Here is a 14,802-nt window from a genome sequence, read left to right as displayed (position 1 = left end):
AGTATAGTGGATTAAAGCCTAAGTTTTGAAGTCAGATGTTTTTGGGTTCCAATACTTACCAACTGGTTGACCTTGGGTAATTCATCTAATGTTTCTGTAATTCAGTTTCTTTATCCGTAAAGTGTAGATTATATAGTTCAAAGGGGGTATTATAAGGTTAAATGTGATAATGTGATAATAATGTATATAAAATTAACTAGTACATAGCAAACTCTCAACAAATAATGGTTATTATCTCTTAGTTCCCAGTGGTTCTCTCTTTCTCTTTCTGCCTTCCCCCCAAGAAAGGGCTGGAACTGATTCTTTTCTCATAGCCCTTAGAAAGAACTAACTCAGCTGATGCCTTCATTTTTGGACATCTAGCTCCCAGAACTATGAGACAATAAATTTCTGTTGATTAAGCCACCCAGACTGTGGTATTACCAAGAAGTCCTAAGGTAGTGCTGTAAAAATACTTTAAAATGTGGAATTTGGAATTTGGTTGGCAGAGACTGGAAGAGATTTGAGGTGCTTGGTAGGAAAGGTCTAGATTGCCTCCAGGAGACTATTGTTAGACTTATGAATGTTAAAGATGTTTCTGATGAAGTTTCAGACAGAAATAAGGAACATCTTCTTGGAAACTGGAGGAACGGTGATCCTTATTATAAAATAGAAAAGAACGTGGCCTACTTGTGTTCTAGTTTCTTTGTGAAAAATAGAACTTATAGGTGATGAACTTGAATATTTAGCCGAGGAGCTTTCTAAGCAAAGGGTCGCAAACACATCCTGGTTTCTCCTTACTGTTTATAGTAAACTGTGAAGGGACAGACTACATTGAAGAAGGAGTTGTTAAGCAAAACGTAACCAGAGTGTGAAGACTGGAAAAATTCTCAGCCTATCTACATTGCAAGAAATGAGAAAATGTGTTCTGGAGAGAGCATCAAAAGTGTGACTGGACAATCATTTGCTACAAAGAGAAGCATGTGACTCATTAATCCAATCAACCATCTCAGCAAAAGACAGGAATAGATATGTGATCATCCAGGAAACATCTGTGAAAGACCCTCTTGTCTGGTGGTTTGGAACCCTGTGAATTGCACAGGAGGCCAACAAGATTTTTGAGAGTTTTCTATCAGCAGAAACACTACAAACTCTGACTGAAGGTGACAGAACTGGGATGAAGTGAAAGAAAATGGTCAGACTTCTGGGATTCTACAAGCAGGAAATGGGTTGATTGAACTATCTGGCTGGTTGATAATGCAGATAGTTTTTAAGAAAAGAGAAGAATGATCCAGAAGGTAGTTTAGAGGCCAGCAGAGCTGGTTCTGTCATCATTGGTCCAGAGAGCACAAGCCTGGCAACACTGGGGCCATCGCCTCATTGGTTCCAGAAAAATAGGACCACCTCCTTGGTTTCAGAGGGCAGGTCTGGCCACTAATGCTCAGGTTCTAGAAAACTGGTGCCACCCCATTCATGGGCCCAAAGGACAGAACACTGAGCCAAAGAGGATTATTCTCAAGCCTCAACATCTAATGGAATTTTTCGTGCTAGGTTTTGGACTTATGATCTCTTTCTTCCTTTTGGAATAGGAATGTTTGTCCTGTGCCTGTCCCACCATTGTATTTTCAAATCAGATAACTCATTGTCTGGATTTATAGGTTTCCAGATGGGGAAGAACTTTGCCGCAGGATGAATCATACTTCAAGTTTCACCCATAATCGATTTGGATGATTTAAATGAGATTTGAGGCTCAGAGTTGATGCTGGAACAATTAAGACTTTTGGAGGTGTTGTGATGGGGCGAATGTATTTTGCATATGACAGACAACGACATGAATTTTTGGGGTCAGAGGATGGACGTTTATGGGTTTGTGTCCTCCCCAAATCATATGTTGAAATTCTAACCCCCAGTACCTCAGAAAGTGACCTATTTTGGAGAAAAGATCTTTACAGAGATTATAAAGTTAAAATAAGGTCATTAAGTTGGGTCCTAAGCCAACATGACTGGTATCTTTATTAAAAACGGTAATTGCAACATTGAGACAGCATAAAGGGAAAGCCATGTGAAGAGGCATAGGGAGAAGGCAGCCATCTATAAGCCACGGAGAAAGGCCTGCAACATATTCTTCCCTCACAACCCTCAGAGGAGCTGATTCTGCTGACACCTTGATTTTGGAAGTCTAGCTTCCAGAACAGTGAGACAATACATTTCTGTTATTTAAACCACCCACTCATTTGTACTTTGTTATGGAAGCCCTAATAACGTAATATACTATTGTGTATGTCAGAGGTTCAGACTGTATTATCAAAAAGGGTCTAATTTATATTGTATAAGGATAGTTGAACGAGTATAGGTATTTAGGATGGAAGAGAAAAGTATTAAAGAAAATATCTTTGCAGGGCTATATATGACCCAGGAATCCTACACTTGGGTATTTTCCATAGAGGAATGACAGCTTATATTCACACAAAAACCTGTACACAGATGTTTACAGAAGCTCTATTTATAATTGAGCTCAAAACTAGAAACAGCCCAATTGTCCTTCAGTGGGCAAATGAGTAAACAAACTGGTAGAGACTTACAATGGAATGCTATTTGGCAATAAAAATTAATGAACTATTAATAAATGTACATCTTAGCTAAACTTCAAGGACATTGTGCTGAATAAAAACTTGATCTTAGCAGTTTAAACGCTATATAATTCCATTTATATGATATGATTGAAAAGACAAATCAGTGATGGAGAACAGATCACAGATTGCCAGGGATTAGTGGTGGCAGGAAGTATGTGACTATAAAGGTGTAGCAGAGAAAGTTTTCCAAGGGTGACACAACTATTCTATATCCTGAACATATTGGTAATTGCAAGAATATCTATGTGTGTCAACTTTCATAGAACCCTACACCAAAAAAGGTGAATTTTATTTCGTGATAAATTAAAAAGTAAAACAAAAGAGACAAAAATAGTAACCAGGGAAGCTTTCAAAAAATATATGTTCTTGTTCAAGACCAGCATGGCCAACATGGCGAAATCCCATCTCTAATAAAAATAGAAAAATTAGCCAGGCGTGGTGGTGGGCGCATGTAGTCCCAGCTATTCAGACAGCTGAGCCAGGATAATTGCTTAAACCTGAGAGGTGGAGGTTGCAGTGAGCCAAGATGGTGCCACTGCACTTCCAGCCTGGGTGACAGAGTGAGATTCCATCTCAAAAAAAAAAAAAACAAACAAAATATATATATGTTATCTTTAAAAGTCTTTGCTAAAACTCTCAGCATGCTTACATATCAAATGTCTCAAGCCTTTGATTTTACATATGTAATATTGCAGTGTTTTGATTATATGAAATATTATATTGAAGTAAATTTGAGTAACTCTAAATTTAATTTTAAATTTAAATTTAAATTCTAGGACTTTATAGCAAGTCTTGACAAATAAAATTCTATTTTCTTCGTTATGAACTAATGAGCCATCATCATTAATGTTACTGAAATTTTTAAAAATTCTAATATGAACAGATTTAAAATAAACAGACTATGTAGTGAAAAACAAATCTTGAAATTAAGTCAACTGATCTTGATCTAACCTACTATTTTGGAAGAATTTTCTACATTGATATGTATTATGTACCCTTATAAGGCTCATAGTAGTAAAATATTAATTTAGGAAAATATTGTCTCTGTGAAATAGCTTGCGAATGTCCACTTAAACACATAATGGATCTCTGCATATTGTTCTTTTTTTAAGAGCAGTGGAGTGGATTTGATTTAATATTAATGTGTGCTATACTCTATGATCTCTGTAGTATCACAGTTAACTGGACTTATATAGGCAATTATTTACATTTAAAATTTTACAGTGTAGATTAATACTATGTTATTTTTTTCTTATCTATTTCAGACAAGACTACTGACAAAGTAGGAAATAATAAAAAGATAAAAGCTTATTTTAGAGAAAGAGGTTTTCCCAAATATAACTTTGTTTCTAACAGCTATGTCCCTAATATTTTATTCATTTGAAATCACCCTTTTAGACAATTTGCTGACAGGTTAATATTATCTTTGGGAACTGGAGTACCCTCTTTTAGTGTGGTTTTTACAACATCTACCATGGGAACAGCTTCCCCTTCCATTTAGGTATCTGACTCATCCTTGCTAATATATCTTGATTTAATGATGACCTAGGGAAGAAAGAGAGGAACTCCCTTAGTATTTTTATTCTATGTAATCTGCCTTCTCAGAATGTGCCTTGTGAAAGAAGCACCTAATTACTCTGCCAAAACCAGAAAGCACTGTGAGGAGAAAGCCTGGCAAGTTTCTCCTACCAGTCTGCCACCTAATGAATAGAAATTGCAACACACTGGTATTCTGCTTTTGCACTGCGGCAGGAATGTGAATAATAATAATTATTATTATTAAAAGAACAAAGAAATGTTAGCTAAAATGGTAAACATAGATAAACTGCTGTGATTTAAGAAGTTTCCATTTGGAATCCTCTGTAAGCTCAAGTATAAAAAGGATATTGGCTGTAATCACTTTCAAGACAGTAAGAAAAATGCAGGGCTAATAGCAGGGCATGATTTGAGGTGCCAAATTTATTTTTCTTTCATATATTTAACTGCTAAATATCAATCAGAACACACAATGTCAGCCTCTGAAGATACAAAGGTGAATACGATAGTTTATGTCCTTGGAGAGCTCATAGATTAGGCCAGGAGACAAATGAAAAAAAGTACCATAACATATCACAAAACATTCTGAGGGAGACAGCCAATGCTGGTGGAGTACAGATGGATGAAACAGCTGACTCTTCTTATGGAAGTTGAGAAAAAATTTACTGAAGAGTTTTCCTTTGAATTTAGCCTTAATGGATGAGACATGACATGCTTGACAAAGATGATAGAGAAATAACACTTCAGACAGTGAAAACTGCACAAAATAATAAATATACAACATTTTGAAAATGCTACTGCTTAATGCCAATATAGCTCTTACTCTAATTTGAGAGAAATAGCTTATTCCATTTTGTTTGATCCCTCCTCCTTTGTCTTATTCTGCACCAAGGCGATCAGTTATTTATTCATTCAATGAATATTTGTTTAAATACCTACTATGTAGCAAACAGTATTTGGGGAGCTGAGATTACAGGATCGAACAAACAAAGCTCTGTTCCTTATGAAACTTAAATTTCAGGAGGAGTAAACAGATGATAACAAAGTCGTTAAGTAATATCGACTATGATAAACAAGTAATTAATATTATATGCTGACAAGTACTATGGAGAAAAATGAAGCAGAATAGGGGAGGTCGGTAGGTTTAAACAGGGTGATTATGGGGGACTTCATGAAGCAAGCGATATTTGGGCAAATGCTGAAGGAGATGAGGGAACAAACCATGCAGATATACTGGGAAAAAGGAAACTTGAACAACATTTTCTGTGAACAAAAAGGAGGCCAGTGTGGCTGAAATAGAACTAGGGGGAGAGTTGAAGAAGACGAAATAAGAGAAGTACTGCAGTTGGAGATGGGGAAACCTCATGTAGGGACCTCAAGGCCACTGTGTAGACTTTGCTTTTACTCTAGGTGATGAGGTGTCATTGGAGGGCTTTGAGTAAGCAATTCTTTCTTGAATGGGACCATCTCTAAGAAACATGAAACCATGCTCAAGCATCTAGGATACAAGCCTCCCACCTAGGATTCAGGTGACTCTATCAGGTAGTATGGGCTAAAACTGATCTTTCTGAAGCACCATTTTACTAAAGATGAGTAATTAAATAGCATCATATGGATAAAAGTGAGGTATTCACATCATCTTATAAAGATATCATGCTAGATAACTTCAGACTCAAGGATGTTAAGTATATGTGAAGATGAACTTCTAGCAATATGACTGGATCACCCTGGGAGCATGAATTCCGTCTTCTGTCCCATAAGGTATCCTCTGTTATAAAAAGCTTGGATAGCATTGGTGAAGTATAATAAAATGGACACTATAGTTAGAGTGGAAAGACCTGGTTTTGAGTATTGGATCAACTGCTTAAAACTATGCAATTTTATTTCTTGATTTTTTTTTTTTTTTTTTGAGATGGAGTCTCACTGTTGTCTGCCTGGGCTGGAGTGCAATGGCACAATCTCTGCTCACCACAACCTCCACCTCCTGGGTTCCAGTAATTCTCCTGCCTCAGCCTCCCAAGTAGCTGGGATTACAGGCATGCGCTGCCACGCCCAGCTAATTTTTGTATTTTTTAGTAGAGGCGGGGTTTCACCATGTTGGCCAGGCTGGTCCTGAACCCCCCACGTCAGGTGATCCGCCCGCATTGGCCTCCCAAAGTGCTGGAATTACAGGTGTGAGCCACTGTACCCGGACTTGCGTCTTGATATTCTTATCTGAAAATGGGTATAATAATTTACAAATAATGTACATTCGGTCTACAAATATTTATTGACTGTCTACTCTGTGCCATAGTCTATCCCAAATTCCAGAAATACAGTATTGAACAAGACTCAGCCCAGCCCAAAAGGATTTTATATTTCAAACAGGGAATTTCAACAGTATTTGTCTGATATATTTATGAGGATCAAATAAAGTAATATATTAGAAATGCTTACTGCCATATATGGCACTCAGTAGGAATGCAAAAAATGTAAGTTACATCTCTATAATTATTTTAAAGAGTTGCCAGTTAATTTTCTAAGAGAGCTAGATAACCATTTTTATTCAGTTGAATATTATCTTCTTTTCAATCATGTTAGAATAATTCTCTAGCTTCGTTTTTAAAAACAAAATATAAAAATTGGGAGAAGTTGCAATTTGGGGGTTGCTGTAGTTATATATAACAGTGTATTTACTGTTATATACTGTTGTATAACAGCATACACTGCTGGAAGAGGTATGTTAGTTCATTGGTGCTCTGTTACCTTGTCTTTGACTGAAGGAAGGCATCTTGTATAGCTTTACTTGAATAGAGTCTAACGGTTGTGTGTTATTTTAGAAAAAAGGAACCAGCTAGTGAAATAAATAAAGACATGATCAATAATAATTCTATTTTATTAATATTGATAGTCTTAAGTCTGTTCCTCTTTTAAAGATTTTTTTTAAAAGCTTCTGGATTGTCTTTTTTAAAAAAGCTTCTTAATTCATTGTCTTCTCAAATATCCAGCTTTGTATTTACAATAAGTGGGAACCATGTTATTTTGAGTGCCATGTTGTGCTAGGTATAATATTATTGTATAGAAACTGCAGTTTTGTCCATTTAAAATACTTTTGTTTTATAATAGTTGAAAAGTAGTTACTCGTAGAAAATTTATTCCAGGTCAACTTTTAAAGTTTGAAGGATATTGAATATAAAAAGTATGTAATTATTTTCATCCAAAATAATTGTATTACAAAGATGTTGAATTTTAAAAACATTTTAAACCAAAGTTATCATAGTGTCACTATAAATTTATAATATTTTGGCTGTAATTAATTGACCTTTCTTTTCAATTCAATGAAAATCAAAATGTTTCCATTTTCCCACAATATTTATAATAAGTAATGCATTATTTAATTGTTATTGAGTATATAACTCTATTCAAATCCTTTAATGATGTTTTATTATGATAAATTATTGATTCTTAGTGCTTTGACAGGGTGTGAATATCAGAAATTTCATTATTTAAAACTGAGACAGGCTGGGCACGGTGGCTTGCACCTGTAATCTCAGTACTTTGGGAGGCTGAGGCAGGCAGATTACCTGAGGCCAGGAGTTTGAGACCAGCCTGGCCAACATCGTGAAACCTGTCTCTACTAAGAATACAAAAAATTAGCCAGGCATGGTGGCGGGCGCCTGTAATCTCAGCTACTCGGGAGGTAGGATCACTTGAACCCGGAGGCAGAGGTTGCAGTGAGCCTAGACAGAGCCACTGCACTCCAGCCTGGGTGACACAGCGAGACACTGTCTAAAAAATAAAATAAAATAAAATATAATGTAATTGAGTTATAAAAAATAAATAAACCTGAGACATACCTTTAATTGGATTTCTCAAATAATTCTCAAGTATCTGTACATTGATAAATTAATTGGGAATTACTCATTTCTCCTTCTGAGGTGCCAAGGGCTAAGGGTTATACATGAACCGGAAGGTTTTCATTTTATTCATTAGTTCCTTCCTAGGCACCTGACAGGGCAAATAGATTCTATTTGCTTTTTCTCCTGTTCTCCTGGCTGTCTCTCTCAAATAGTATACTTTGCTGAAATATAGCATAGGATTTGTTTTTCCTGTGCTTATGTTTACTTTTTCTTAGATAGCATTGCCTATTTCCTACCTTGTAGGCTCATCTTTGATTTCAATATTTGGCAAAGTGTCTCATTTTTTTTTTTTTTGGCAGTTTGGCTCTAAAAACAAACTTTCCTCCTCTTGCCTTAAACATTTTTTTTTCAGAAATAAGTAACTCAGACTTTCAAATAGTCCGATTATCTTTTAAATTTTATATTTCAATTGGCTGTCTTTGGTATTCCTATCTTTTTTCTAGAGTAGGTAGAATTAACAGACTTTACATATTTTTGTGAACATCACATCTTAGAATGATTCTCAAAATTTCTTTACTTGGGACCTTGGCTGTCATAGTAGGTAAAGTGAAAAAAGTAATGTGGAATGCCACGTGATGGCACATAATTTGGCAATAATAATTGGAAAGTAATTATAATTGCACTATTGTACTGCTTTAGGTAAGTTTATGTCAACATTTCTTTATCTAAACTCCAGTTCACATATAGCTATATCTGAGTTGTGAAATTTGCTGTAATATTTTTAGAAAGAAATTCCTAAAATGCTTACTATATTTTGGCAGTTTTGAAAAGTAAATATGAGAAGTATCTTTTGTAACTTCAAATTGCTGTTTTTTTTTTTGCCAATACATCACTATGAATAATGGCAAAATCACATATTTTCATGTCCCAGTTTTAAATCATATTATTGCTGGAGGAAAGTCCCAGCTTTGTTTTCATAATTCAGCAAATAATAGGTAGCTTATAGCCATATTTTCTCCTGTGACATTACTAATAGTTTGTCTTCTCAAATAGGGCAGTTAAAATATCTTTAGATATTAAAAAATGCATTAGAGCCTACTTGAACAAAATTACAATTTTGTGATTGAATTAAAGATCATTCCATTGGGAATCAAAAAACCTGGGTTTTAGTTTTAGCTCTAACATCAGCAGCTAATATGACTTTAGGTAAGTTGCTTGAATTCTCTAGCTCTGTTACCTTGTCTTTGGAATGAGAAGCTGAACAAGGTGATTACTAGGATTCAGTGCAAATCTAAAATTCTATAACTGTGCTTTTGTTCATAATATATTTTAGTTAATTATTGAAATGTTCTGCTTTCCAGAGTAGTACCGTAAACCAGTAATTTAAACCCTTCCTATTATGTTTCAACCACTTTCCCAAGGGCTGGTATGGGTCTTACTTGCTCCTACATGTAGGAGTTAGTCTGCTCTTATTTAGTCCTTTAGATATTTAGCACATTTTAGCCTGAATATCTGACACAGATGAATGATTTTTTTTTTTTTTTGAGACAAAGACACACTGTCACCAAGGCTGGAGTGCAGTGGCGTGATCTTGGCTCACTGCAACCTCCGCCTGCTTGGTTCAAGTGATTCTCGTGCCTCATCCTCCTGAGTAGCTGGGATTACAGGTGTGTGCCATCGAGCCTGGGTAATTTTTGTATTTTTTTAAGGAGAGACGAGGTTTCCCCATGTTGGCCAGACTAGTCTCAAACTCCTGGCCTCAACTGATCCGCCTGCCTCGGCCTCCCAAAGTGTTGGGATTACAGGCATGAGCCACCACGCTCAGCCCAAATGATTTTATAAGCGTAGAAGACTTCACATCTTAGTGGGAGAATTAAATGTCTCCCTTTTTCACTGAAGTCTTACCGAGAATCATTTCTTTTCTGTCACTCTTGCTGATCTTGCTGATGAGCCCTAGTTCTGCTTTGTCAAACTTATTTGAGATCAGGCTGGCCCTTGTGACAATCATTGCCGGTATAGACTTTTCATAACATCCAGAAACTTCAAGCACCACTATATTGTTTCTACTTCCGCATATGCCTTTTAAAGTATAGAAGCTGTATTCCAATATATATCTACATGTTAGGTTACAGTGATCTACTTTTGGACTTGAGGCATTTTTTGGACTCGCCTGCCCATAAGTCTCACTTGCATTCTTTGTGAACAAAGAATACACCCACTCTCAAATGTATATGCCCACACACAAGCATACAGTATCTTGTACACCTATCTGCACACACACAAACACATGCATAGTGCTTGACTTTGGACTCTGTGCTTTAACTGAGAGTATTCATTTTTCCTGGTTGTTACCTTCATTCCAGTTTTGTGAGCTTTGCTGTCAAAGTGGCTGTGCATCTAGCATAGAGTGGCTGCTGTTGGCAACCCATGAACAATGAGCTTAAACAGAAGAATGAGGGTAATGTTTATTGTAATAAAGATTGGGCATTAAATTCCTTGGGGGAATGAACCAAATCCAATGTTTTCCTGTTCGCTGACATTTTTTATATTGATGCTGTTTTGGATCTTCTGGAGAAGGGAGGAAAAAAAAACTTCAGCAAATCAGCTCTTTCATTCAAAAATGGAATTCAGAAAGCTATTTTAGCTAGCTTTTTTTGACAATCCTGGATTTAATCAGTTTTTACTGTGATGAAGACAGCCTCACAAATTTTGTGGAAATCTAAAACGATGAAGGGTGTTGTTAAGGGGGAAACAGAGTGCAATTGTTTAAATAATCCTGGGCCAATAGCATTTGGTAGGTGGAGTTACTGTTGTGTGCATTACAGAGCAAGATAATTCTGAATGAAGACTTTAAACATTACACATGCTGGACGGATTCTGGGTCTGCTCTTTGTGCAAACAAAACAAGTGACTAGGTTTTGCTTACTATCCATTAGTGAATGCAGCTTGTTTAATAAGATTTTTTAAAAAAAATGCATGTAAAGGATTTATCAAAAGCCTTTATGAATATTTCATGAGTTGATATATTCAGCTGAATGAATTCAGTGAGTGTCAGTGTGTAGCTTGCAGACAAACCTCATCCACAAGGAGGCTACTGACATTGGAAGCACTTTGGCGCATTTTCAGAGGCAAAGCCAGCCTGATAAAGCTCCTTGTGACAGCCTGACTTGCTATTCTTCGAGTATGCTGCTCTTGCTCTAAGACGCTCATACATTGGAGTCACAGCTTCGTAAATTAAATTGGAAATAGTTTGCAGACTTATCAGTCTTCTGACCTGCAGCAGTGTCTCTGCTATGTTTGAGATTTTTGTTTTGGATGGTGAAAGCTAGCACTCCTTACAAGACATGACAGCAAAAGATTCTTCAAAGGAACTTACTGCTTCTGAACCTGAGGTTTGCATAAAGACTTTCAAGGAGCAAATGCATTTAGAACTTGAGCTTCCGAGATTACCAGGAAACAGACCTACATCTCCTAAAATTTCTCCACGCAGTTCACCAAGGAACTCACCATGCTTTTTCAGAAAGTTGCTGGTGAATAAAAGCATTCGGCAGCGTCGTCGCTTCACTGTGGCTCATACATGGTAAGATAAGACTTGGAGGTATCTACAGTGCTTTTCAGATTCTCGCATTAGCACCAGTGATCTAGCAGTGTAGAAAATGGAACATTTGAGTTTTGTTCCTAAAACATACCGCAAGTGTGAAATGAATGGAGACCAGGTCAGATGAAGAGTACATAAATGCACTGTGTGCTACATTGTCATTGTGCTACTAGCTTTTTCCAGATAAAATATGCTTTTAACTGTAGAGTCTTTAAAATTACTGCTTATCAGAATACATAGCTAATTCTAGGTAAGTCGAGTAATAAATGAATTTTTAAAGTCAGTTTTTTGTTTCATATCTGTTGAGGTGGTAGGTGACTTTTTTGTTTTGTGATTGTTAGTGATTTTAAAAAAATAATTTTGGGACATGAATAAGTGTTTTAATCTTAGTTCTAACTTATTTTTAAGATAATGTATAAAGTCTAACTTAATGTATTGTACCATCGTGTTTATAGCGTATAAACCAGTGAGTTTTTGATTTATTGACTTATCTTTACAGTACTTAAGGAAAGGGAAAACTAAGTTCCCACTTCTGAAATTGCATGGTCAGTTACTTTAATTTATGATTCCAAAATGCTGTTATCTTTAAGAGCTTCTTTTTAAAAAAAAATGGACTTTAAAATTTATAGCTATTTTTTAAATACCCAGCAAATAAATTCAAGAACCCTCTGTAAAACTTGCACTGAGCCTGCCACCTTTAATATACATGTTTACAAGGTATGTAAATATAGTAGGGTAACGTCCTTAAACAGTATAATGATGAAATGTAAGGAAAAAAAATGATGAAATTAAATCACTTTTACTGTAAAAGCCAGGCCACTTCAGATTTTTTTGGAGGCTATATTTTCTTTCAGATTAAGGTACCTTTAAAAATTGAGTAGCTGTACCTTAGTTTTTTCTAGCAGGGACCATAGCAATATAGGGAGCATGTACATTTTAAAGGCAATTCTAACACAGTGATTTTGTGACTACATGCTGGATTGCCAATCAACATTATAAATTGAGGAGATCTGATTTTTAAAAATTAATATTCACTTGAATTATTTTCTACTTATCTAAAATGTTTGTCTGCTTAATCTACTGTATAGTGCATTGGCAAATTAAAGTTATGCCTAGAAATATATAGCTTGCCTTTGATAGATACCACATGCTTAGCCAACACATACTTTGCCTGGCATATATGATGTGCTTATTCTTGCTTTCTGACAATGGACGGTTCATATAATGGCTTTATTGCAGAATTTCTTTGGTCATCTTCTTGATGTATTACATCATGTTGTTTAATTGTAATCTCTTATTTGCAGAATACACGTGGTTAGTCTTTCAAAGCCTACTAATGATGGTAACATTCGTATAAAGGGAAGGTTTATGTATAAGGATGTACTGACTTGAAGAAGTCCTCTCTTTTGTGCTTTATCCCACCCCTAACATGTATGTATTTTCTTATAGTTTGAGTAGTATAACTGAATAGGGAAGATATTAGTTATGAAAATAATATATACAGAAAATACACAATTAATAGATGCACATTTTTTCTTGAGTTAATATTAAATTGCTATTTTAACCAAAAGGATATTTAATTTTAGATAGCTAATTTTTAGATAATGATAAGTCTTCTTAAACCCTTGGTAATATTTTTCTTAATGTAGAGTTTTGGTTCTGAACACAATAGTGTGACCTTTCTTTTTCTTATAATAGATTTTTGATGTGCTAAGAACATAGAGCTATAAATACTGGAGTTTTTTACTTTTCCAAAGAACCCCAATTTTAAAATGATTAAAGAGCTAGTTTTACTCATGCATTATACAAATTTTCTGGCAGCAAAGGGAACAATTTAGTTGAGTTAAAACAAAATGTTACAATTGCCAAAAAAAACATAGGACTTTGATATAATGCTCTATAATATAGATTAAAATAATTCATTAATCATTAAACTTGTGAAATAACTTAGTTTTGACTATGATTCATTTTCACCCTTTTTTCTTTCAACTCACACATTCCCCTTCTGATGTTTCTTAGTAAAACAGTTTCACAGTTTGTTTTCAGCTCATGACTAAGTCTTTATTTATATTTATTTCTATTGTTTTATCTGAATACATGCTTAACATTTTTCAAATTTATTTTCATACAACATGCACTTAAAATCTCTTTCTAGAAAATAGACATGTATCTTACATATTTTTATGACTTTTTCAAATCTTAAAAACTTTGCCTTTCCCGGGGAACCCCAATAAAGTCTCTAGCCTAATGCTTCATGCTTTCCCCTTGCTTCGCCTTTTTGTCTCTTGAGCACCCTAATGTCTTTCCAATGAATATAGATGGCTCTGTATGGTCTGCTCTACCTCCTGTCTCTAAGACTCGTGAGAATAATAAACTTTTCTTTCTTGAGTTTCCAAAAAATTTCATGTGCTTTTTTACATAGATGAAATGGTAGTATGAGGAAATAAGAGCATAAGTACTTTATTTTTGCCTCTTTGTCATAGTGAAATGTAACCAGCCTTTCACGATCAACGATTGGTATTTTTCCAAACCATGCACTTAAGTTAGAAATTCCAAGATATGCAGTTAGAAGTCTCTAAAAACATGTTATTACTTTACAGTAGACAGTAGGCTTCTTTTAAGAAGATTGGATTGTTTTGATTCCAGCATTGAAATTAAAGTAATTTTCATGATGAAGCTAAACAATGCAGAGGATGCAGTTTATATGCAAACCCACTAAACAGTTTTTATTTGTAGATTTCATATTTCAGTCAGATGGATGTGTAGTTCTGGCTTTAAAAACCCAAATTATGAACTGTGGACTAATGGCAGAAGATTTAAGAAATATTTATGAAATTCTGACTCTGGGCTATTTAAAAATATCTGGGGGAAATGTGGATATTCAATGTGTTATCACTAATCAGAGTATTTACAAAATCCTAAATCTGGAAGGAATTTGGATGATTATCTCATTGCTTCCTTTTACCCTTGGGCAGGACCACAATTACTCCATCTTTAACATATGGGAATCTGCCCTACTTTTAAGACTCTAGAGAAAATAATTCTAAAATCTCACTTAGTATACAATCTTACTACTTTATAGTCCAGGTACTAGAAAATTATTTGTTATGATTTATCTATATTATTTATATATTATATATAATCTTTTTTCCCCTCAGTGGATATTATTAATAAAAAAGATGCATAAGAGCCTGCATGAATCTGAAGATCATTATTA

General features: G+C 35.1%; 1 protein-coding gene across 7 annotated transcripts in view; it reads left to right on the top strand.

The window, feature by feature from the left end:
* The window catches only part of PDE4B (phosphodiesterase 4B), a 681,554-nt gene that overhangs the window by 288,902 nt on the left and 377,850 nt on the right, over window positions 1-14,802 (top strand). Inside the window, exon 1 of one of the 7 annotated variants that reach the window (XM_003949435.6) lies at window positions 11,118-11,567. The exons of the other annotated variants lie outside the window; for them this stretch is intronic. Coding sequence (XP_003949484.3) covers window positions 11,332-11,567 — 236 coding nt within the window. The 5' untranslated portion in view covers window positions 11,118-11,331. Of the gene's footprint in view, window positions 1-11,117; window positions 11,568-14,802 lie in introns of those variants that run through there. 7 annotated transcript variants of the gene reach the window in all.

The sequence above is a fragment of the Pan troglodytes genome, chromosome 1 (assembly GCF_028858775.2).
Source record: "Pan troglodytes isolate AG18354 chromosome 1, NHGRI_mPanTro3-v2.0_pri, whole genome shotgun sequence".
Classification (NCBI taxonomy): Eukaryota; Metazoa; Chordata; class Mammalia; order Primates; family Hominidae; genus Pan; species Pan troglodytes.
Note: the sequence above shows the minus strand (reverse complement) of the source record. Positions and strands in the feature narration are given on the sequence as shown.